Below are 25,470 nucleotides of genomic sequence, written 5' to 3'. Positions count from 1 at the left end.
AGAGTGGATGTAAGCGTATATGCCGAAACTATAAGATACATGATCCTGTAAATAAACCTTATTGGGACGTGAAAGACTTGGAACATCTCGCGAGCTCGTTCGGGTACAACGACACCATGGTTAACTCTGTGGATCCTCCCAACCGACGAAAGTTTTTGCTGAGTAATGTCACAAAAACATGCATCGGCGAAGGTAATATTGTGTGGTAATGTGGAAGCCATTGATATAGATCGCTGTGGTCCATATGGTGATCCTGTGGAAAACCCCTGATCTTAACATTCAAGTTTGTGGCTAGAACGACAAATACTAAAGTTTCGTTAAAATCTGAACGCAATAAAAGTGCTCGGTGTCAACTTTCAATGCTTTCGGCGGAAGAGGGCGGTGACGTAAGCTCGCATGAGTTTCACAATCTCGTTAACTTGTTCTGCGGTGAAGGAAATGTCCCCTCTTGACTCGGTCTGAAGTCTGAAAACATTCGCAGATCCCGCTCCGAAAGACTGGATCCTGAGAGGAAGACACAATAACATGTTCAACTCAAGGAATGTAGCTGCAAAATCTTGTTTAATTGTTTGGAACAGTGGTTCTGAGACTTTTCAAACGTCAGAGCCGAATTCGAAACCGGCCGCAGCAAACCCGAGACTCTATTTGAAAACTTGATTTGTAAGTGGGCATTTGACCGAATCAAACATTTGGGCCGTAGTTCACCAACAATTTTGTTTTCTGACGCCAAATAAACTGCAGGGAAATATGGACTCCACGTTACCCCACTACTATGGTAAGCGCCGCAAGAAGGGTAGTTCAGTCAATTTACAATTTGCACTACTATGGTAATGGTAAGTTTTTGTTTCATAAAATAAACTGCATTACATTCATAAGACCGATAAGCAGAAATGTTGAGAGCCAATAACTCCAACAAGTTTCGTGTCTTTCCGCGTTGAAAACGAACCATTGTGTTCGATCAAACTTACTTTTCATATGAGAAATGATCCAGGAACTGTGAGTGACCTCGTTTGAACACAGTTGCTCCCTGCGCCGATATCGCCAGAGTGAGAAGGGTTTGACCGAACTGCGCGTCGTGATTTTCAACTTTAAACAAGTAGGATCCGTATCCGGGCCACCGACGTGCAAGGTTAACATATTCAGCCTGAAACAAATTGTTGAGATAAAAGGAATTAGACGGAATGAAGAGAACGCAAAATATGCTGAACATAAAATTATGCGAATAATATTTAAACATCAAGCACCCAAATACAATGCCAATAAATATCAACCACGGGCAGAGATGCACCGACATCCAATAACACAAAACTCCAGTCTTATTGTTTAGTGAGATTATTGTGATACTGACCACGGCGTCTTCTTGCGGCATTCCTCTCAATCTCCTCCATCTATCCAGGACGTTTGATTTGACATCCTGTAGTTCCTCCAGGAAGAGAGTCCTCTTCATCTCATCGCTCTCACCTTCCTCCTTCACCTTCTTCATCCCTCTCTTCCGGAACGTGTTGAAAAGACTCGACCCCTGAAAGAATTAAAATCTGACGAAACTCTTCGTTGCCAAAAAATATTTGTTAAATTTTAACGTTTCGGCCTCAATTAGCTTCGTCCACAAATTAAAATCCTTTGTTGTTTTACTAACTATCAATATACGAGCTGATTTAAAGAATGACGATTAGTTGTGGAATACGATTCATGCGCGGTTGGTGCCAACGTCCAAATATAACTTAATTTTCTTTTGAACAAAAACGACTTGAACGCGTGTGAACAATAAATATGCGGAATAAAATGGCACAGGCACCGATAAAACCACAGTTTATCGAGTCAGGCCCCCATGGGAACGGATAACTAGCATGGGATGAAAGGATGTGTTCGAAGTGGGGCAGATCTACGTGGCGAGTTTGGAATTTTAAGTAATTTATGAAAACGTCTTAATTATCGAAAAAATCAAATTGAGACCGAATAAAAACCTTTACTCACAGAACGTTTCTTGGCTGGCATTGAGTTTGCATTTAATTCATTCGGGAAAGAATCGGTTCGTTTGAAGTAGAAGTCTTCGCTTTCGTTTGTGATCTCGTAAGCGGCCATCAACTTGTTGATTGGATAATATTTGCCGATGTCAGCACTGGAAAAAGAATCCATGTTTTATATTCGCAAAAGGAGTCTTGAAAATCCATTGGCATTTTTATATTTTTATGCTTTTTGTTGGTTAAACGGAACGAAGCAATGAAGATAAAGTTTCGGCTCCACTTAAATAAACTTACTCAATATTGATTTGATGGTAATTTCCTTCAGCGAATTGCAACCTTAAAGCTGCGATATCTTTCAATACGTCATCAGATAGAGGGTAAAGTCCCTGTATCACTTGTTCGTGGACCTGCAACATTAGGGAAGTTCTGAGTTAATGTTTTTTAAGGAAGCTAGAGGTTGTATGAAATTTATTTCCTGCATTGGAAACTCCTGCGTTTAGAAAATACAAAATACAAAAATGAGTAAAATATTTATTTTAAGTCAAGCACTCAAGGTCAGTGTTTCCCGAAATTTTTTCGCCAAAGTTATTTGAGTTGAGAAGGAACCCAGACGATTTAAGGTGTCCAGTAGCTCATGTAAGGAATTCTACGGCTTCGTGAAATCCGCGTTGGATGCCAGGTTACCATGACGACAGAATCAACCGAGGCAAGTTTTCAATCAAAAAAACTAAAATCACTGAATGGAAACAGAGAAACTCCCGACTCACGTCTTCGTAAACGAAGTGATATTCGATTGAGTCTTCCCGTGCATCAATCGGATCGAACACACAGTAAAGTTTGAAGTAGAATACCCATTCCGAATCCTTACCGCCACTATCCGGATTCGTTTGTGATTCCGAGTTTGTTCTGTTTGAATTCGAATGTTTCGCGTTACATGAGAAAGGGTTAAATTACATGATGCGAAAATCTACTTTTGTACGATAATATTTTTATTTTCTTCTTTGAGCTGTGTGACCAATTACTTGCAACGAATTTGTAACTAGACTTCTCAAATCAAGTAAAAAAGTTCGAACGGCAACTTACTGTTCGAACTTTGCAACGATATCAGCGAGGAAAGTGTTTGGTTCAATCGCTCTGTCAACATCGCCCTTGTGTTCGAATAATGCGAACGTGTTCTTATTCCCTTCCACGTTCATTCCATTCTAGAGTTTCTGGACAACCTGAACACCAAAGTTGGACGTAAACTGTCTAAAGTAACTCCTCTAATTTAAAGTAAAAATATTTTGTAACTAAAACAACGATACGCTTCTGAACACATAAAAATGCAGAACATAATTTAATAACAAATATTGAAAAAGAAGCATGTTTGCCACCAACCAACAAAACCAGATCATCAGAAGAAAATACAATTCAAAATTATACAAGAAATACTTCCGAGTGTTCGACATTACAATTTGCAGCAATGCTCTACTTGCCTTTCCAGCAGTGGTGAAAGAGTTAATGTAGATTTCGCATGTTGCGCCACCATAGCAGTTAATCACAGTGACCAGGTCCCTCATCTCCAGCACAGCACAAATCTCAGCAATGGAAGGAACCATCTCACGTCGACGTGACGTCTGCTGACTCAGCGCATTTTCACCGAACTCAGCATAAGCTCCACCAAGAGTACCAGGAAATCGCTCTTGTACCCTGATAACGGATGTTAATAAACAAACGGTGAAAAGGATCCCCGAATAATCATTACTGTACAGATTCCCAGGCATCTTATGGCACATTTGTGTGCAGTCAACAGCTTGAGGTAAGATAACCCGACCCGCTGTAATGCAAAACTACTGCTTAGTAGCAAGTGCTTCTCAGTGGCGCACGCCCCACCAGTTTTGCCCGGCAAAATCGTCGGTGGGCGTGAAAGCTTAAGATATTTCTTGGCTTATCTCTCATTAAACGAGCATTTCGTTTCAAATTCACTGCAAATACAAAGCATTGAGGCAAGCAATAAATTCTGGTTTACCAACAAAAGTGGGATTAGAGATGTTTTAGAATTAGCGCTCAGATCAGATATTCACAAAATTTTCGTCTGCGAAACCTAGAACGATTGTTTAACTTAACCAAGAACCCCCAAATTTAGTAAACCTTTTGTGTTAAGGGTTCCGCGAACTCTACATTGGATAACCAAGTTATTTACACACTTTGGTGACGTCATACCTCTTTAGATGCAGCTTCAGGTAAGACAGCACAGGACGTGATGGGTGGTACGCGCAACACATACAAGCTATGAGATGCCAGTAATGCGGACATGACGTCACATGAAGCTGGTCACACATTTGCTCGTCTGTGGTGAGTTGGAGGGTGTAGATGGCGGTTTGTTTGATTAATTGGAGGTAAAGCTCGTCCTGGAATAGCTTGGAGCCGTGGCACACTCGCATGATCGCCTGAAACGAACAGATAGATGGTTTGTTGGCTGGACGGTGTCGCAATGCTTTTTGATTGTCTGTTTTGAATGCTGATTGACGTCAAGTAAAACTTTGATATAAATTGTGATATGTGAACATCATTCCCCACTCATTGCAAAGGAAGATCCACAATTACCTGACAAACGTCATAACATGTGCAAATATATAGGGGAGGAAACTAAATTACAGGCGGGAATTCGAGAAATATCAAAAAGCAAAATTTAAAAACAATTTTTTCAGTTTTTTTACCTGGAGTGATTTCGCTTCCTCCTCAATGTTCTGAAAAGTCCGTTCTTCCATTTGAAGGAGGACGTTAAAAATCCTCACAGCCTCGTCCCTCAACGTGTAGTGGTCGTCACGAGAGGGCACCTGTGAGCAAACATCGGTTGATTATGATTTCTATACCTTTTTTTTCTAAGTAGCGAAACCAATACTTTCATATTTTTTTTGGAATAATCAACTTGGTTCGTAAGCAACACAACAATGTGAGCAATGTTACGTCACAGATAGTTCGGGTAAGATGATGTTGACGTCATCGTGGTTTTATGACAACCACATGGATACTTGCAGCACTATTAAGTTTGCGTTAGCATTGGATTCTGGGACGGATAGTTGTAATAATTGCTGGGTCACCTGTTCGTATGGAAGGGATAGCAAAGGGGATCTTAAAGGCTCGCTTGATTGCCTGAAGATTGGGTTCCTTTTGTAGATTAAGTCGATCTCCTTTTCATTGTCATCTGAACGCTGTTGCAACATACACAAATTTTTAGTCATATTTTCATACACTATGGGCAACATGCTAAATATAAGTGAAATAATGAAATGCTTTGGGCAGAGTCGTTTTGTTAACAACATTGTAATAATATTTCCTGATGTGTTTTTTAAGCAGGTAATTTCAATGCAATAAGCTTTTCGCCTGGCTACCTAAGTGGCAAGATAATCACCAGACACATCACCGACATATTAGATCGAAGCAGTTGCCCTGAAAGCAGATTACTCCAAGCAATAAGCTCAGTTTCAATTCTACACTTCTGTACCTTGATCTTGTCCATTAGGATCTTTGTTTTGGTGATAATCAGAGGTTGTCCATCTATCATAGCCTGGATCTCACTGCTCCAGATGTTCGCGTCTTCCTCTACCTCCGTGCTGAGTCGGAGGGTGTGCTTCCTCCCGTACACCACAATCTCCCACAAACCTGTCTGCGTCTGTAGTGAAATAGAGGTGGCGTAACTTCTAGTATAAAAAGTGTGGATCGAAACTACAGCTGCCGGTCAATGTTCAGTAATATTACACAAAAAATCACATGCTTAAAGGAATCAACGTATATTTCCCTTGTGTTATACCAGACTGATCCTGTTTAAACAAGTGCTTTTTGTGTAGGCAACATACATATTATTAAACTTTATTACATTCGTTTTATGATTTTAAGTGTTACGTGTTTTACATGGTAAGACGGAATCGTCCAGCTATACAGGATCTCACAGCGAGGTTCGATTTAACAAGTGTTCATCTCTAGTAAACACACAAAAGCTCACTTTTACTCCTACATACACCAGGGACTTACAAAGACGTTCTCGTCCGGTGAGGTGACAACACAGAGACTGTTGAGTCCCATCGACCCGATCTTCTGGGCATCGCGGTTGCTGTTCTTGAAATATTCGATCGCGTTTGGTTTCAGAACGAACCACCGACGTTGGTGACTCACTTTCTGCTTCTCGTAAGATGTTTTAAGCAACCAACCTTGCTGTATGAAAGAATCGTGGCCAGCCTTTAAGTTTATTAACAATATTTTAGATTGTGGGCGAGCCTGAAGAGTTCCCTTACCACAAAGAAAATATGTATTGAGTTAAGTGTTACTGACTTTTATTTTCTTGACAAAACTTATTGTGTAATTTTTCTAAAAATTCACTTTGTCGTTTTGATTTGTGACCAATTGTGAAGCAATCATTATAAAACCTGAAGTCAAATGGGATTTGGTTTCTGTCTGTTTAACACGTACCGAGTCGCCTGAACTTGCTGTGTTCTTGCTCTCATTGAGTAAAGTGATCCAGTGATGCATTTCCTCCCCCGAATCACTCGCGAAAGTGCAAACACGTTGCGATGTCGTCACAGTGAACGTGTTCGACTTTCCTGCAGTCACAAACCACTTAATATTATTCACATCTTGTCGCCACGATGCCACGATAGGAGTAATTGGTTCTAATGTAGCATCCATAATGTATCCGATTCCTGAGATTAAAATCAGTGCCAGAACTCCCAAAACCTATTTGTATTGTAACGTCCTCTCCCTCAAGAGAAACTGCCAACTTGTGAAAATACACGAGAGTCACCTGACACAGATGTTGCGGTTGCCTGGGTAACGGTTTGACCGTCGACCGTCATCAGAGCGTTCTTCGGATTTGCGAACTCGCTTTCCATGTTTGCTATCTCTTTCTCCGTGCTCGATACAATCTTCATCAACATGCTGCGGAAAAAAAGTTCCACTCAATAACATTTCACAGTATTTTCAGTGAAAGTCCACACTGCATCCAAAGACTTTTTACCAAACGTTGGCGATTCTGATTTAAACTCACCTGTACCATTCCCCCGCCTCCTCGCTCGATTCCACCGAAAGGTGGTGCACTTTTGATGACGTCATAATGATGTCAATGCCATTCTCTTTCTCTGTGACGTCAGTTACGTCGGAGATTTGACTGAGGTCGATCGTCCCCCGACACTTGGCGTTCTCTTCGTCGTTATCGTAAAACTTCAACTCCTGGTTGCGCAGCGTGAACCATCTGGATTTGGTTATTTGTTGTTGTACCTTGTTTAGTGTTTTGTTGTTGTACCTTGTTTAGTGTTCAAGCTTCGTGTAACTTAACTGCTACGTAGAACTAACAACGGAAATATAATATGAAATACATCGCCGACCACCAACCTTTTCTGCCAATTCTTCCTTGGGAGAGTTCCTCTCAGAGTTCCTTTGCCACTGTCAGCTTTCATAAACAGCCAGCCGCACTTTAAACTATCCTGTTTGCTTCTGAAGATCATGAAAGTGCTGTTACTCAGGACGCACCACCGTCTCTTCCACTGGCTCATGAGGCCACCCTATAACAGGTTGTAAGGTTGTGCAATGATGTGTTTTCAAATATCAACCAATCTTCACAGTGGCAGAGGTTGGTGTGACGTTTGCAAGTTTGTTGCTTAAATGTTGTTGGCCAACTTACGTGGAGTTGAATTTTATTTCCATAACAAACTGAGCCATTTAGTTGTTGCACTGATCAATGTGATACGTAACAAGCGAAGTGATCAATACCAACAACTGTATTACTATTACATCCCTAAAACGTCACGAAATTTCAGTGCGCCGTGAGAACATATTGGACGAATGCGAGTTGTGAAGACTGGGATCCACGAAGGTGGAAATCTCAGTCCAACATATTATTCCGTCTAACCTTCACGTCGAGGTAGGAATGAAAGTATACGTTGGGACTCCACTTCTCTGCGACCTCCATACCGCCACTAGTGGACGTTCCATCGTCACTCATGTCGTCATCATCGACGTCATCAAACGACGAATCAGTGTAATAACTCTCTATAGTGGGTAAACACCCATGAATAATGTTTCATTATCAACAAGTTTGATTGAAAACACCAGCAATAGTTCAACCCCCATGCATCAATTCAACACAAAAACATTGATGACGTCACGACAAATCACATGATGTCGTCATTACTTTGCTAAAGAAGTAATAGCACCCCGTGTCAAAACTGCGAAATTTTAAAACAAAGCGTTTAAACACTTACCGTCGTCCATATCAGACGTTTTAATGTCTTCCGCTTCGTAATTCTCCTCGTCATCTGGAACAATTCCATCCTGTGTGTTCTGTGGGTCGGGGGAAATATTTGTTTACTAACTTTTTCCATGTAAGGTTGAAATTAACCTTTTACACTTGTTGTTAGTTGAGAAACGATAAAGATTAACTTTAAATAATCAAGAATCAAACCCTCGGGGTAATATTCCTCACCCACGTTCGTTACAAATTCATCGGTTGCTTTAGGTTGATCCTGATTAAAAATTATTAGAGTCAGCAAAACAAATAAAAATTCTTTTTTTGTAAAAATACCAGATTAGTTTTTTGCCAACTTAGATTGTTCTTAAATACCTTCCAGTATTCTGAATCATATTATGACATCACAACACTTATTCTCACCACTTCCAGCGCAAGACTCTCCCTGGCCTCGCTTCGTCGATGCATCTGCGCGATCTCAAGTTCAAGTTGGAAGATCCTCTCCATCTCCTCCCGTTCCTCATCATCAAGCTCCTCCTCTCCACCTGATGAGAGCATCCTCTTGTTCACGGTTGAGTAAGCACTGTCTACGTCAGCGGAATCTATGACGGCGTCGAGTGACGCAAGAGCCGATTCCTGCCCAAAGAGATAGGCGAGTTGTTTTTTTACAATAGAAATATGATTTGAATCTCTTGCTGGCGGAAACCAAGAAACAATTAAATTAAAAGTTCCAAGTGTTAGAAAGTAACCAACTCAAAAAGCAAGTATTTTCTTCAAAAGAACAAGATTTGTTTTACAAAAACGTATACGTAGCACACACAAGCACCCACGTGTTCGCCATCCATGGATTTGCGGGGGCTGTACATTTTTTCACAAGGTGGGGGCGGTTGGGGTGAAGGAAGACCCTCAGCGTCCTCCTCCAATCCGTTCTCCGTCGCTTCCCTGGCCATTTCAGCCTCTCTCGCCATCTGGAAAGGGGAAATTTTACCAGATAATCAGAGAGTGACCAAGTATCGTGGGAATGATTACCACACAGAAAATATTGCACTTTTCGTGTTACTTGTACAAACATGTCAACCAATTGCTAAAATAAATCTTTTCAGTATTTCCACTGTAAAAATCAGACTTTTGAGATTTAAAGCAATTTGGTGTCTGGGTTTCTTCAAACAATCAACACAGGAAAGGTAACTTTTCCTTCTATGCAAGAAACCACACAATTTTAAGGTTTTTTTTACCACCTCTTGTTCCTGTTTCTCTCTTCGCCTTTTTTCTTCTTCCTCCCTCGTAAGTCTTTCCCGTTCCAAGCGCGCCTACAGAAACCATTTTCTTGTCTTAGTTTATTCAAAAAACCTAATTTTTGAGAACAATTCGCCCAACTTTTGATACCTCAACAAACTTATTGCAAACACAAAGTCAAACTTTAAATATTAGCCAAACAATTTATGTGGAAATTCATAAAAGTGGAGGAAACCGTTCTGTTCCAGGATTCTTACACAATGTTATTGTGACCTTTAAATTTATAAACGCTGGGGGGTAAAAGGAAAGTAAGGGACGGACAAACCTGTTCCTCCCTCTGTTTCCTCTCCCTTTCCATTTGTTCCTTAAGAGCCTTGAGTTGTCTGTGTTTTTCAAGCAGGATCTAAACAATGGGAAGGTGTAAACATGAAGGTTGCCATGGAAATCGTATCATCAAATGCACACAATGACTTTTTACACAAAGTGACAGTGCTTTGGGTGTATTTAGTATTTTAAGTAGAAAATCGTAAACTCCAAGTGTGGTCATTGATAGTATGTTGTCCAACAATGTTGCGTCAAGTTTCCTTGCCAGCAAGCATCAATCACTGAAAAGAGGTCACACAAATGTTTGGCATGTGACAACTAATATGACACACATGGATTGTGTAATCCTGTATTAAACTACCAACAATTTATGCATTGAAACCATCCAAAAACAGCAACATCCTACCTTAAACATCTTCCGGGCTGCCCGCCCTCTCGTGTATTTTTGGAAGACGATCGTCGCCTCCGCCCTTTTTCTCTCCCTCTCGTTTTTCTGCGAGAAGAAGTTTGAATAATTTTCTTGCTTTCCTTCCTCTCTCGAATTTCTGCATTGTGATGATCGCCTTGTGAACTCGTTTGAACTTCCTCCGCGCAACAAACCCCTGAATAATGGCGGGAAAATAACAAACAAGTTTTTATGCAGACCCCCAAAAAACTAGGGTTTCACAAAAGATATGAAGGCACTGAATTTGTCTGTAAACTTTTTGTGCGACAGGCACACGAGAACAGAACAAATAAATTGATAACGTTAACCATAGTAAGAAACGTTGGTATTTACTTCTTTTACTTTGGGGACTCCCAGACAATTAAAAAAACCTCACTGTGTTTCGCGTTAGGCCAAGTAATATTTTACGCCACTTGGTGTCGTTGTTGTTCCATAATATTGGCATGCATTCGATCGCGATACTTGAACCCACAGAAATCATAAAAATTGCTTACTCGCACGAATCGTTGTGTGTGTACGATGTTCTTCTTCAGGCGAAGAAAGTATTTTCGCGCCGCTACAGCTCTCATCACTGATTGGATGATAATAGCGGCACGTGACACCTTTTCAAATCGCGCCTTTTCCAACTTTTGTTCGAGAATTTCCTTCATGAACGCCTGCAGAGTTAAAATATCCAACGTTACGTCATTATCAATAAAAATAACACAGAATGTAAACATTGTTCGAGGCAATTGCGCGGTTACGCAGGGTTTTCGCATAAGACCCTTGAGTGAAAGATCTGCCAGCGGTTCGCGACTTAAACCAAGACGGCAAATACTTTTCAAATCCCACCTTTGTATTTCCGAGTCTCCAATTCGTCCCTTCGGGGTCAACCAAGTTCAAAACTTCCTTGCTGTGATCACGTGGTTCGTTGGATGACGACAGAGCGCAAATCATTCCGTATCTTAATGGTCAAAACATTTAGCAGTTAAGCGACAGAGACTGGTGTGACTTAATGCATGATTTGTGGTCCAACATGCACATTTTAAATGGTCGAAAGTGGAGGAAATTTCTACACATGAATTTTTAGTTATTACTAGATCCATGTCGCGTGAAAGCAACAACCAATCACAGACCTGGATCACAGACCAGTTCTAGATAGTCACGTGACCCACCTGTCAAGAAAGTCTTTGTACAACCGCCTGACCGGAAAGCCAGCCTTCCTCACTCTCACAGTTTCCAACATTCCCGAATAACGAAGTTGGTTTAGAACGACCCCGGGGTTGAAGTTCTCCTCCACCTAGTGGTGAATAACAAGTTTGTTACAAACTTTCTGATCGCGGCGACTTCTGCTGATATTTTTGTTGCTTTTGAACGGGATTGTGATTGTTAATATTTATGTTTATTTGCGTATATTATGTGCATTAAATTTCCTTGTTCCTTCTCCACATTTGGTTTCACGCATCTCACGAAGAACGGACTTGCAGATGAAAGTCTTTCCATTAAAGCGTGGAGGGATTTCTGTCAAATTGTTAAATGTATGGAAAATCCAAATTAACTTCAACTGTAAAAAGAGAACTTACTTTAAAGTGACCACTTGCTGTTACGGCTGACTGCTTTTTCCGACCTTTCCCGGAGTCTTCCGAAGTTCCCCGAACTTTCTCAAACATGTCGTAGATAAGATCACAGCTATGAAAAATAATGTCACGAGTTTTTTTTTTAGATAATTAAATTAGTTAAAATATATACCTGGAATCCTTCAACAAGCCGAGTAAATCATCACGAAATGTATCGCGGTTTTTCTCCAGAAAGCCATCGATATTGTAGAGAACCTGCAATATTAAGTTAGCCATCACCCACGAACTCATCAAGCAAAATGGTTTGGGAATACCCAATCTCAACCTAGCCTTAATCCAACTTCAACTTCAACCCAGCCTCAACCCAACCTCAACCCAGCCTCAACCCTTACCTCCCCAGCGTAATGTCGAATCCCGAACTGGTTTCCGGTCATTCGAGGTTTCACGTAGAAGGGATTTTTCTGCGAAAAAAAACAGAGTTAAAGTTGTGACGTAACAAAGCGGACACTAGTGCTTTAAACTCGAGATACCGAGTTGTTAAGGAAGTTGTGACGTAACAAAGCGGACACTAGTGCTTTAAACTCGAAATACCGCGTTGTTGAGAAAGTTGTGCACGTTTAGTTGTGGAGTTTCTGCAGCAGGGATTTGTCCGTTCCTTTCGGAAATCAACTCTCCTCGTTAATAAGTGACATCAAACCGAGGTTTTTCTCCACCAGGTCGAGACACTCACTGTTATCTGACCACTGGACGTCGCACCAATCTATACCTTCCCTGTAAAGTGGAAGATTGTGAAATGGTGGCAACATTGGTCAAGCGCCCAACTCATATACCAGTAGGAACCTGATCGGGATTCATGGCCAGGATATCCTGGGTTCGAATCCCGGTGTAGTTAAAAACGATTATAAAATGGTTGGGATTGAAATCACTAAACCCCAACAAATAAGTGAACAAATTTACTAGGTTTTGTGTGCAGGATAGCAAGGGTTCGAGTCCCAACGTGGTATGTTAAGATAAAGCGAAAGGTTATTCCCCACAAATATTACCACGACCGAAGATATAAAATACAGGCGAAAAAGTGAAAAATGTAAAGAAAAAAAATACAGAAAAGGTTTTTTAGGTCCTTAATTAATTTAAATAACAAGTGGAGGGGAATGGGAAGATTGCATGGTTTCCATTTTTTGTTGCATTAATTTGTGCTGTCCAATGCAGTAAGTGATGTTTTACGAAGACTCACTTGTTGTATTCGATTTGTTCCAAGCTGAAAATGTGCCGGTTAAAAAATTCCTGTAGTTTTTCGTTTGCAAAGTTGATGCAGAATTGCTCGAAACGATTCACCTGAAAACAACACATGTAGACCCGGCGATAGAAGGTGACTGAATGATTGCAAAGATTTCAGTACTTTCTCACACAATACATTGATGCAACAAGAATAAATAATGTATATCTTGAATTAGAAAGTAACCAAGCAACCCTTTAGTAAAACAAACTTATATGTCCACGTTTCTGGGCTTTAAAAATGCATAAAAAAACGTTTGTAATTTAGACTTGAAACGAAACGCTCCTGGTTTTTGAGCAATTATAGCAACTGCAGTGTAACTCTAGCTGACATGTATTGTTAATTTAAAGGAACTGTTCTTGTGGCAACCCTCGCCGGATGGCAGACGTAACTTCGGTTGCAATAAAAACATGTTAAACAAGAAGGACTTTTTCTTCATACAATCAAAGCAACTTCGTTACCGAGAAGTTTTCGAATCCGAAAATATCGAGAATTCCGATGAAATGGAAGTCGTCCGGTCCCTTGATGCGGTGATTCACCTTCGAGATTATCCAACGGAATAATTGGGAGTAGAGCGCCACAGAAAGGGAGTCACGTAAGTCGCAGGCATACAAGGAATATAGTATTTCATGGGCTCGACTATAGTTGCACAGGATGTAATACAAAGAAAATTGTGTGCATTTTTTGGAACTTCTCATTAACATAGTATATATATATAGACGGGTAACTCTTTAAAACGTTGGCGTTTGAGCTGAATATGATATTTATTCTTGTTCAAATGTTGACGCGTGACTGTGGGAACGAATTGCTGATTCATGCTTACGTAGATCCGCAAGTGCTGAGTAACACGGTCAGGACTGTTCAAAGCTTTAATGACGCAAGACAGATTTACACAAACATTTGGACAGTTTGTTTACACAACACCACAAGTGCCGAGCTAAAAAGAAAAATCGTTTTCCGTTTTATGACAACCACGTGGATACTTGCAGCACTGGTAAGTTTGCGTTAGCATTGGATTCTGGGACGGATAGTTGTAATAATTGCAGGGTCACCTGTTCGTATGCAAGGGATAGCAAAGGGGTTCTTAAAGGTTCGCTTGATTGCCTGAAGATTGGGTTCCTCTTGTAGATTAAGTCGATCTCCTTTTCATTGTCATCTGAACGCTGTTGCAACATACACAAATTTTAAGCCATAGTTTCTTCCACTATGGGCAACATGCTAAATATAAGTGAAAGAATGAAATGCTTTGGGCAGAGTCGTTTTGTTAACAACATTGTAATAGAATGTTTCGCGTTACATCAGAAAGGGTTAAATTTTATGTTGGCGGGGAAGCAATTAAAAACATTTGGTAGTCAGATGCAAACGACATGATTTTGAAACACCCCAAGTTTCTATGTTTGATAAAAAATTCAAATATTTTAAATATTTACGAAATGTACTTTGTACGATAATATTTTTATTTTCTTCTTTAAGCTGTGTGACCAATTGCTTGCAACGAATTTGTAACTAGACTTCTCAAATCAAGTAAAAAAGTTCCAACGGCAACTTACTGTTCGAACTTTGCAACGATATCAGCGAGGAAGGTGTTTGGTTCAATCGCTCTGTCAACATCGCCCTTGTGTCGAATAATGCGAACGTGTTCTTATTCCCTTCCACGTTCATTCCATGCTGGAGTTTCTGGACAACCTGAACACCAAAGTTGGACGTAAACTGTCTAAAGTAACTCCTCTAATTTAAAGTAAAAACATTTTGTAACTAAAACAACGAAACGCTTCTGAACACATAAAAATGCAGAACATAATTTTATAACAAATATTGAAAAAGAAGCATGTTTGCCACCAACCAACAAAACCAGTTCATCAGAAGAAAATACAATTCAAAATTATACAAGAAATACTTCCGAGCGTTCGACATTTCAATTTGCAGCAATGCTCTACTTGCCTTTCCAGCAGTGGTGAAAGAGTTGATGTAGATTTCGCATGTTGCGCCACCATAGCAGTTAATCACAGTGACCAGGTCCCTCATCTCCAGCACAGCACAAATCTCAGCAATGGAAGGAACCATCTCACGTCGACGTGACGTCTGCTGACTCAGCGCATTTTCACCGAACTCAGCATAAGCTCCACCAAGAGTACCAGGAAATCGCTCTTGTACCCTGATAACGGATGTTAATAAACAAACGGTGAAAAGGGATCCCCGAATAATCATTACTGTACAGATTCCCAGGTATCTTATGGCACATTTGTGTGCAGTCAACAGCGCGAGGTAAGATAACCCGACCCGCTGTAATGCAAAACTACTGCTTAGTAGCAAGTGCTTCTCAAAGTGGCGCACGCCCCACCAGTTTTGCCTGGCAAAATCGTCGGTGGGCGTTAAGGTTTAAGACATTTCTTGGCTTATCTCTTATTAAACGAGCATTTTGTTTCAAATTTACTGGGAAAACAAAGCATTGAGGCAAGCAATAAATTCTGGTTTACCAACAAAAGTGGGGTTAGAGATGTTTTAGAATTAGCGCTCAGACCAGATATTCACAAAATTTTCGTCTGCGAAACTTATGAAGATTGTTTAACTTAACCAAGAACCCCCAAAATTTAGTAAACCTTTTGTGTTAAGGGTTCCGCGAACTCTACATTGGATAACCAAGTTATTTACACACTTTGGTGACGTCATACCTCTTTAGATGCAGCTTCAGGTAAGACAGCACGGGACGTGATGGGTGGTACGCACAACACATACAAGCTATGAGATGCCAGTAATGCGGACATGACGTCACATGAAGCTGGTCACACATTTGCTCGTCTGTGGTGAGTTGGAGGGTGTAGATGGCGGTTTGTTTGATTAATTGGAGATAAAGCTCGTCCTGGAATAGCTTGGAGCCGTGGCACACTCGCATGATCGCCTGGAACGAACAGATATATGGTTTGTTGGCTGGACGGTGTCGCAATGCTTTTTGATTGTCTGTTTTGAATGCTGATTGATGTCAAGTAAAACTTTGATATAAATTGTGATCTGTGAACATCATTCCCCACTCATTGCAAAGGAAGATCCACAATTACCTGACAAACGTCATAAAATGTGCAAATATATAGGGGAGGAAACTCAATTACAGGCGGGAATTCGAGAAATATTAAAAAGCAAAATTTAAAAACAATTTTTTCATTTTTTTTACCTGGAGTGATTTCGCTTCCTCCTCAATGTTCTGAAAAGTCCGTTCTTCCATTTGAAGGAGGACGTTAAAAATCCTCACAGCCTCGTCCCTCAACGTGTAGTGGTCGTCACGAGAGGGCACCTGTGAGCGAACAACGGTTGATTATGATTTCTATGCCTTTTTTTTTCTAAGTAGCGAAACCAATACTTTTATATTTTTTTTGGAATAATCAACTTGGTTTGTTAGCAACACAACAATATGAGCAATGTTACGTCACAGATAGTTCGGGTAAGATGATGTTGACGTCATCGTGGTTTTATGACAACCACGTGGATACTTGCAGCACTAATAAGTTTGCGTTAGTATTGGATTCTGGGACGGATAGTTGTAATAATTGCAGGGTTACCTGTTCGTATGGAAGGGATAGCAAAGGGGATCTTAAAGGCTCGCTTGATTGCCTGAAGATTGGGTTCCTCTTGTAGATTAAGTCGATCTCCTTTTCATTGTCACCGGAACGCTGTTGCAACGTACACAATAATTTTAGTCATATTTTCATACACTATGGCCAACATGCTAAATATAAGTGAAAGAATGAAATGCTTTGGGCAGAGTCGTTTTGTTAACAACATTGTAATAATATTTCCTGATGTGTTTTCAAGCAGGTAATTTCAAAGCAACAAGCTTTTCGCCTGGCTACCTAAGTGGCAAGATAATCACCAGACACATTGCCGACATATTAGATCGAAATAGTTGCTCTGTAAGCAGATTACTCCAAGCAATAAGTTCAGTTTCAATTCTACACTTCTGTACCTTGATCTTGTCCATTAGGATCTTTGTTTTGGTGATAATCAGAGGTTGTCCATCTATCATAGCCTGGATCTCACTGCTCCAGATGTTCGCGTCTTCCTCTACCTCCATGCTGAGTCGGAGGGTGTGCTTCCTCCCGTACACCACAATCTCCCACAAACCTGTCTGCGTCTGTAGTGAAATAGAGGTGGCGTAACTTCTAGTATAGAAAGTGTGCATCGAAACTACAGCTGCCGGTCAATGTTCAGTAATATTACACAAAAAATCACATGCTTAAAGGAATCAACGTATATTTCCCTTGTGTTATACCAGACTGATCCTGTTTAAACAAGTGCTTTTTGTGTAGGCAACATACATATTATAAAACTTTATTACATTCGTTTTATGATTTTAAGTGTTACGTGTTTTACATGGTAAGACGGAATCGTCCAACTATACAGGATCTCACAGCGAGGTTCGATTTAACAAGTGTTCATCTCTAGTAAACACACGAAGCCCACTTTTACTCCTACATACACCAGGGACTTACAAAGACGTTCTCGTCCGGTGAGGTGACAACACAGAGACTGTTGAGTCCCATCGACCCGATCTTCTGGGCATCGCGGTTGCTGTTCTTGAAATATTCGATCGCGTTTGGTTTCAGAACGAACCACCGACGTTGGTGACTCACTTTCTGCTTCTCGTAAGATGTTTTAAGCAACCAACCTTGCTGTATGAAAGAATCCTGGCCAGCCTGAAAGTGTTTTAACAATATTTTAGATTGTGGGCGAGCCTGAAGAGTTCTCTTACCACAAAGAAAAAATACGACATTAGTTGTAAAAGAAAGTGTTACTGACTTTTATTTTCTTGACAAAACTTATTGTGTAATTTTTCTGAAAACACACTTTGTCGTTTCGATGTGTGACCAATTGTGAAGCAATCATTTAAAAACCTGATGTCAAATGGGGTTTGGTTTCTGTCTGTTTAACACGTACCGAGTCGCCTGAACTTGCTGTGTTCTTGCTCTCATTGAGTAAAGTGATCCAGTGATGCATTTCCTCCCCCGAATCACTCGCGAATGTGTAAACACGTTGCGATGTCGTCACAGTGAACGTGTTCGACTTTCCTGCAGTCACAAACCACTTAATATTATTCACATCTTGTCGCCACGATGCCACGATAGGAGTAATTGGTTATAATGTAGCATCCATAATGTATCCGATTCCTGAGATTAAAATCAGTGCCAGAACTCCCAAAACCTATTTATATTGTAACGTCCTTTCCCTCAAGAGAAACTGACAACTTGCTAAAATACACGAGAGTCACCTGACACAGATGTTGCGGTTGCCTGGGTAACGGTTTGACCGTCGACCGTCATCAGAGCGTTCTTCGGGTTCGCGAACTCGCTTTCCATGTTTGCTATCTCTTTCTCCGTGCTCGATACAATCTTCATCAACATGCTGCGGAAAAAAAGTTCCACTTAATAACATTTCACAGTATTTTCAGTGAAAGTCCACACTGCATCCAAAGACTTTTTACCAAACGTTGGCGATTCTGGTTTAAACTCACCTGTACCATTCCCCCGCCTCCTCCCTCGATTCCGCCGAAAGGTGGTGCACTTTTGATGACGTCATAATGATGTCAATGCCATTCTCTTTCTCTGTGACGTCAGTTACGTCGGAGATTTGACTGAGGTCGATCGTCCCCCGACACTTGGCGTTCTCTTCGTCGTTATCGTAAAACTTCAACTCCTGGTTGCGCAGCGTGAACCATCTGGATTTGGTTATTTGTTGTTGTACCTTGTTTAGTGTTTTGTTGTTGTACCTTGTTTAGTGTTCAAGCTTCGTGTAACTTAACTGCTACGTAGAACTAACAACGGAAATATAATATGAAATACATCGCCGACCACCAACCTTTTCTGCCAATTCTTCCTTGGGAAAGTTCCTCTCAGAGTTCCTTTGCCACTGTCAGCTTTCTTAAACAGCCAGCCGCACTTTAAACTATCCTGTTTGCTTCTGAAGATCTGATGTTGTCCAAGGATATTTACTTCACTTTTGCTTCTTCAACATCTGTTCGCAATTTTAATACTTTTTCTTTCAGTTCAACTGTTATTGTTTTCTGTTTCCTTTACAAACAAATATTTTTAGCCAAAATTTTCCTATTCCAACCTTATTGAAATAGACCTGGGGACACTGTGGATGGTTTTGACTTGTAGAGGTCTCATAAGTGCAGTTGGTGACTGTGGCCCAGGACTAGCTCGCAAACTAGCCAGGAACAGATATTTTTCAACGTAAGTCAGTTGGGTACCCATAACTGGGCATCAAACAATATAGACGAACCACTGTGGAGCGCATTATGCCCAAACAACTGCTTGGTATTCAACAGTGTTATCAGTATCAAATCATATGGTTCGTTATGGCTCATATGCATTTTTCTTTACAATCAATTTTGTTTTGAACGAATTTGTACACAGTTTTTACTTCATGTATGGAGTTTAGGTCGGCATAAACTCAACGTGATAATAAACAGTTCAAATTAAAAACCTGCATTTTGCGGCTGTTCAGCAATTCATCATATCACGTTTATAAACAGCGCCGGTTCTCATGTTTAGAAATGTTCACAACAGATTTTTGTGCTGGAACCTGTATGAGACAAACAATAAAAGTTAAACATAAATTATATAAAAAAGAACAAAATGTTACATTATAAGATTAATGTAGCAGTTAAAATCTGGAGCTAAACAAGAATTTAACTCGACCACAAAAAGTGGAAAAACTCACTAAAAGTCCCATGAAATGGTGACAATACCGATGTCCATGTGAGTATTGTGGATGTCAACTGATGGAACTTAGTTTACATGAAAACATTTTGTTGCCACTTTTACAAACAACCTCATCCACATCAATTGTAAAAAGTTCAGGGTTCTCCAATTCTATTCTGTTCCAATTTGATGAAAGTTTTGAAAATAATTTGGATTCTTCTGTGAATTGGTTGAGATGCCAAGCAACACTCATGTGGTAGGATGGTTTGTGTAGTAAGGCTTGCAATGAAAATCCATGAATGCTTTATCCACGATCTGAACGACTTTATTCAGTTGTTGAACTGCAGGTTGCCCTGAAATCTGGAATTGTTTGCAAACAATAACAAACAATCTGATGCCAAATCAAGACAAGAAATGCTGTCAAAAAAGTTTCACCCTTACCTTAAACGCACAAAATGATCTTGTTTTTTCATCGTTCACATAAATGTTCAAATCATCAGATGATAATGTGATTGATACGGTGGCCCACAAGTGTCACCGCGAAATATTAACGATGCGCGAAATATATTTTCACTGCGCAAAATATATTTCGACTGCGCGAAATATTTTTTCACCGCGCGAAATATATTTTCACTTCGCGAAATATATTTTCACCGCGCGAAATATATTTTCACTGCGCGAAATATTTTTTCACTGCGCGAAATATATTTTCACTGCGCGAAATATATTTTCACTGCGCGAAATATATTTTCACCGCGCGAAATATATTTTCACCGCGCGAAATATATTTCTTGTGACGCAAAATGTAGTGACTGGCCAGGTTCTCGTTGATTTCACTCCGTTCGTATTTTTGCACGACGGGTGACCGACTATATCAGCTAAGTAAGCATTTACCTACTCCAGTTGTTGGCAGGGACTGTTCAACTGAATGAATTGTTTAAATTGTGATCACTATGTGGGACTTGATCATTCATTTTGTACCCATTGTGGCCATGGTAAGTGTGTTTGTATTGTGTATTTCCAGTTGGCCTACATTCATTGCAATTTTGTTATTTCGGTTTGGACAATACAATTTTTCCTTGCAGGGACCACCTTTGATGAAACACACCTCATCACCCACTACTTTCAACTAGGATATGAACACTCTGAAATTTTGCATTTGTTGCAAAATTACCACAATGTAACTTTCAGTTTGAGAACCTTGAAAAGACGCTTACAAGAAATGGGGCTGCATAGACGTGGTGCTTGGCAAAAAGATCCGAATATTATAAATGATGCTGAAAAACGAATCAAAGAAATTTTAGAAGGTCCATCTTCATGTGGGGGTACCGTTCTGTGTGGCATGGTTTGGAGATGGAGGGTTTGAGAGTTCCAAGATCCTTTGTTGCAGAAGTTTTGAATAAAATTGATCCTGATGGCTGTGAACTCAGGAGGGGCCATCGTCTGAAGCGCAGAGAGTATAACAATCCAGGGCCCAATTATGCCTGGCATATAGATGGTTATGATAAATTAAAGCCATTTGGTTTTTCCATACATGCAGCCATTGATGGTTTTAGTCGTAAGGTCCTATGGCTTCATGTTATACGCTCCAATAAATGCCCACACACTATAGCTTCCATGTACCTTAGAACTGTTTCACATGTACAAGGTTGTCCAGTGCAAATTGTGTCTGATTTGGGCACAGAAAATGGGATATTGGCAGCAGCACAGTGCTTTTTCAGAAACAGTATCAATGCACATCGATACGTTCCTTCACCAAGGAATCAGAGAATTGAAAGTTGGTGGTCAACATTGTGCAAGTTTCGTACTTCTTGGTGGCGAAACTTTTTTGGTGATCTCGAGTTTAAAGGTGTTGTTGATAATTCACTTCCTTTAAGCAAGGAGTGTGTGTGGTATTGCTTCTCCAAAGTTCTACAAAGTGACTTAAATTTTGTAATGGATCACTGGAATAGTCATCGAATACGAAAATCAAGACACAATGTTATAGCTGGTCGACCAAATTTACTTTACTTAATGCCAGAAAGGTATGGTGGAAGAGCAGACATGATAAATGCAGTCACACAAGAGAAATTTCCAGTGGTGTGCAATGATATTTCCCCACCCGAAGAAGTGAACGAATATGAGGAATATTTTGACTATGTTCGAACTGAACTTGGATTTATCATGCCAACTTCCTGTGCAGAAGCACTGGCAATGTACAAAGGGATAATGGAGGTTGCAAAAGAATAAAAAGTCGAAGTACACAGCCATTTATGCATGTTTGTACTTCAGTATATTGAACTTTGTTGTTAGTGCAAGTATGCTAATTGTCAAATTACATCAACAAACACAGGCAACTTTGTGAAAAATTGTTTTTTTACTCACTGATTAACCATCAGCGTACTGCACTACTAGAATCTAAAAGAGTTGGTTTGTAAATGCTAGGATACAAATCGAATTTTTTTCCCATTGTATTGCGAACAGATGATGGAATAGAAAAGTGTGAAAGACAGCATGCAGTGTAAATGAAGAAAAGTGAGTGCATAAATATACAGTGGCAAGTAGCAGTGGCACAAAAATCTCACAATTATGCAGCAGTACCTCAAAAATGCAATAGTAAGTGTCAGGTAAAAACAATTTTGGTATAAAAGGATGAAATAAGTTTCACCAAAACAAACAGGAGGCAGTTGAATAAAAAAATAAAACACTAATTTTGCTTCGACACTGCTGACGGTCACGAACACAATAGTGAGTACGTAAAAAATATAAATTGCTGTTTTGCCATATAACACTTGAAACATGCAATAAAGTGACAACTACTTATGAATACAAACAATGAAATAGAATAATTTTTTCAATGTAAACCAAATGCCTGGCCATTGGACATTGCTGTAATAAAGATTGATTTGAAATCTTGAAGTTCTTCCATATGTTTTGTAGGGAGCGTAATTGTTTTCGCACATGCGCCAACAACAGGAAAACAGATTGTGTGGTTTGGGTTGTTGCTCATGCAGTCATGATTAAATTCCACAGATATGGACAAACTGTCACCAAATATTGGCCTATGTTTTTGGCCTGTTAGCCAACCTAGCACACCAGCTGGAGTACAATCAGCTGCTGCAGTCATTGTCTCTCCAATATTTTCTACATTGACTTCATTTTCACTGTTAGTACAGCAGTAAGCCAAAACCTCTTCTGTGGGGGCACGAATACAGTTATCCTCAATATAGTTCAAGAAATCTTGAAAGTTATCCATTATCTTCTCCTCTACGCACAGCTTTGTGGAATTTTTTGAGGAATATTGCGGTTGCAGTAAACTTGACACATAATTGGCATCAACAGTCAATTTGCCTGGAATGAATAATGGTGCAAAAAGTAAGGCATTATTTTTGACAACATTGAACAAACCAAACAGACTCAGCCCTGAAGCAAACTCTTTGAGGTAGCAAAGCCGCTTATTAGTGATGCTTACCATGATTGTGCGACTAATTTCACTAGCGCTATCAATATTGATTTTGCCTGTGTATCCATTTTCTGCTATTATGTCAGTATGAACAAGTGGGTCAGCACAAACTCTCTGTATCAGTTGAACTTCATTCTCAGTAAAGTGTTGGTCAAGATTTAGTTTGGTTATATCAACTGAATCCATGTTAGCAAAAATTGTGAACACATTTGGGTGTAAGCAATGTGGAGCTGGCCCACCTTGCACCAGACTTGCAGCTATTATTTCACCACATGCTTTGAAATGTCCATTTTGGACATGAAGCATTGAGTCAACTGAAATACTCACATGGAAATCATCCACAAGATGCCATGTCGATTCTATCAATTAATTCCCAAACATTTAAAACTGTACACAATAATTAAAGCAGATAATTTAATACCCTTTTTCTCTGCTTTCGAGTGTTTTTTCAACGTTGAATTTAAATTCATCCAAACTTTTTTTAGGGTAAGGTATGTAAACATACGTTGCCCAATTCCCGCGCTCATGGGGAAACGACCGGATTCGACCTCGGTGTTCCTGGGGTTTCAACGACTTGGTGTCTCCAAACAATGAAGAAATAGCATGCGGTAAAGGCAAATTTACTTTGGTGCCAGCTTGATCTACTTGCGTAAATTGCTCGTCGTTATCGCTAAAATCAGAATCACTGCCGTAAGCGTCACAAAGCGAAGCCAAGGCCGCCATTTTTTGACCAGAAATCAGTTTTCAAACTGGCACTTTTTAATCAAATATAAGGGAAAGCACCCGAAAAACCATTGAAGCGTGCAAAAGTCGTAATGAAACATCATAAACTTTCGATGTTACGGTTCAGAAACTGTCTGGCTTTACAGTCCAAGCGGTCAATTATATAGACTCAATTTCAAGCGTGTTGACCGGGTAAAAATGTCATAAAACAAACGTAGATAACAAAGAATCGTAAGGCTTTCGTCAGCGGAAAGTTTCGGTGTTGCGAAACTGACCAAGATTAATTTCTCTCACGTGCTAGAGCGGGCTTATCAGATTAATAACGCACGAGTTTCGTGACCAGGCGAATTAAAGAGTGACGTGCGTTAATGAATGAATGTCGGTAAAACAATTAAAAGCGATAAAATACAATTTTAACTACATTATATTCCCCCGTTTGCAAGAGCTTTCTTGCAATAAAGTTCGTGGCCGTTAGGAATCCGTGTAGTTCTTCAGCACTTATCTTCATGAAGTCTTCTATGATGAGGAAAACATTGTCTATTGGTTCAAACTCATTCGGATGTAAACAAACAATAGTTTGTGTGCGTCGTGCATTTGTGTATAGCGTCGCGCGTATTAATTTTCATTTCTTCGTTGATTCGTTGGTCTCCTTTGACGATGAGAGGTGGTCAACGGGCGTTGGTATGGAGTTGATTGATTGAAGGTCTGTCTTCAGATGCCGCCTCCAACGAATAGCAACGTATGATGAGTGGATAGTGTTGTGTTCAGTGCAGCCTGGATGACGTAATAGCTTACGTTGGTGTCTTCAGATCAGCGTTTCAGCATAAGCGCACGGATGAATGGATTGATCAGTCAATGTTCCTGTTTTGGTTCACAGACACGGGGATTCTACACAACTTCCTTCTATGTTGCGGAAGCTTGAAAACAAGGATGTTGTAAACTAAGCAAGCTATTGTGCAAGTACCAGGAACTTTTGTTTTACGTCAGATCATTCCTGAAAACCAGTTTGGAAAGTGTGTCATTATTTGGTGTTTCGTGCTTTGTGATTCTGGTTTCATTAGAAATCTCTCCAGTTCTGGTGTCTTGCTGTAATGGTTGTGCACACATCGCCTGTCACAAATTGGTGATAATCATTAACAATTTCAGCCGGAGTTCATTAAATTAAAATCATAATGTCATCTTAAATAAACTGCATTATATTCATAAGACCGATAAGCAGAAACGTTGAGAGCCAATAACTCCAACAAGTTTCGTGTCTTCCCGCGTTGAAAACGAACCATTGTGTTCGATCAAACTTACTTTTCATATGAGAAATGATCTAGGGACTGTGAGTGACCTCGTTTGAACACAGTTGCTCCCTGCGCCGATATCGCCAGAGTGAGAAGGGTTTGACCGAACTGCGCGTCGTGATTTTCAACTTTAAACAAGTAGGATCCGTATCCGGGCCACCGACGTGCAAGGTTAACATATTCAGCCTGAAACAAATTGTTGAGATAAAATGAATTAGACGGAATGAAGAGAACGCGAAATATGCTGAACATAAAATTATGCGAATAATATTTAAACATCAAGCACCCAAACACAATGCC

General features: G+C 40.1%; 2 protein-coding genes and 2 pseudogenes across 3 annotated transcripts; 1 reads left to right on the top strand and 3 right to left on the bottom strand.

The window, feature by feature from the left end:
• Positions 1-356: 356 nt before the first annotated feature.
• Positions 357-19,266, bottom strand: LOC145907436 (unconventional myosin-X-like; annotated as a pseudogene).
• A 244-nt stretch (positions 19,267-19,510) lies between these two features.
• On the bottom strand, positions 19,511-23,889 carry LOC145907435 (U6 snRNA phosphodiesterase 1-like). Its single transcript, XM_082994846.1, has 7 exons — positions 23,580-23,889; positions 21,525-21,627; positions 21,046-21,159; positions 20,158-20,250; positions 20,095-20,107; positions 19,736-19,995; positions 19,511-19,597 (listed from the first exon to the last, which is right to left on the bottom strand). Exons 1-6 carry the CDS (start codon positions 23,879-23,881, stop codon positions 19,790-19,792), a joined length of 831 nt encoding a protein of 276 aa, XP_082850972.1. The 5' UTR covers positions 23,882-23,889; the 3' UTR covers positions 19,511-19,597; positions 19,736-19,789.
• On the top strand, positions 20,487-21,945 carry LOC145907455 (uncharacterized; annotated as a pseudogene). The gene is made up of 2 exons (XR_014402879.1): positions 20,487-20,711; positions 20,802-21,945. The product of XR_014402879.1 is annotated as an uncharacterized LOC145907455 (transcript).
• Positions 22,178-23,575, bottom strand: LOC145907459 (uncharacterized). Its single transcript, XM_082994864.1, has one exon. It carries the CDS (start codon positions 23,462-23,464, stop codon positions 22,550-22,552), a length of 915 nt encoding a protein of 304 aa, XP_082850990.1. The 5' UTR covers positions 23,465-23,575; the 3' UTR covers positions 22,178-22,549.
• Positions 23,890-25,470: the final 1,581 nt, after the last annotated feature.

The sequence above is a fragment of the Ascidia mentula genome, chromosome 6 (genome assembly GCF_947561715.1).
Source record: "Ascidia mentula chromosome 6, kaAscMent1.1, whole genome shotgun sequence".
Lineage (NCBI taxonomy): Eukaryota > Metazoa > Chordata > Ascidiacea > Phlebobranchia > Ascidiidae > Ascidia > Ascidia mentula.
Note: the sequence above shows the minus strand (reverse complement) of the source record. Positions and strands in the feature narration are given on the sequence as shown.

What these genes read in the sequence shown, in the direction of transcription:
- LOC145907459 (XM_082994864.1), bottom strand. Translation starts at nt 23,464, where the DNA reads ATGCTTCATGTCCAAAATGGACATTTCAAAGCATGTGGTGAAATAATA.
- LOC145907435 (XM_082994846.1), bottom strand. Translation starts at nt 23,881, where the DNA reads ATGGCGGCCTTGGCTTCGCTTTGTGACGCTTACGGCAGTGATTCTGAT. An exon ending in CTCGAAAGCAGAGAAAAAGG is followed by an intron (nt 21,628 to 23,579) that starts GTATTAAATTAT and finishes GTCACTTTGTAG; the next exon opens with AACTTTGGAGAAGCAATACC. An exon ending in AAACCATGCCACACAGAACG is followed by an intron (nt 20,251 to 21,045) that starts GTACCCCCACAT and finishes ATTTCGCGGTGA; the next exon opens with CACTTGTGGGCCACCGTATC.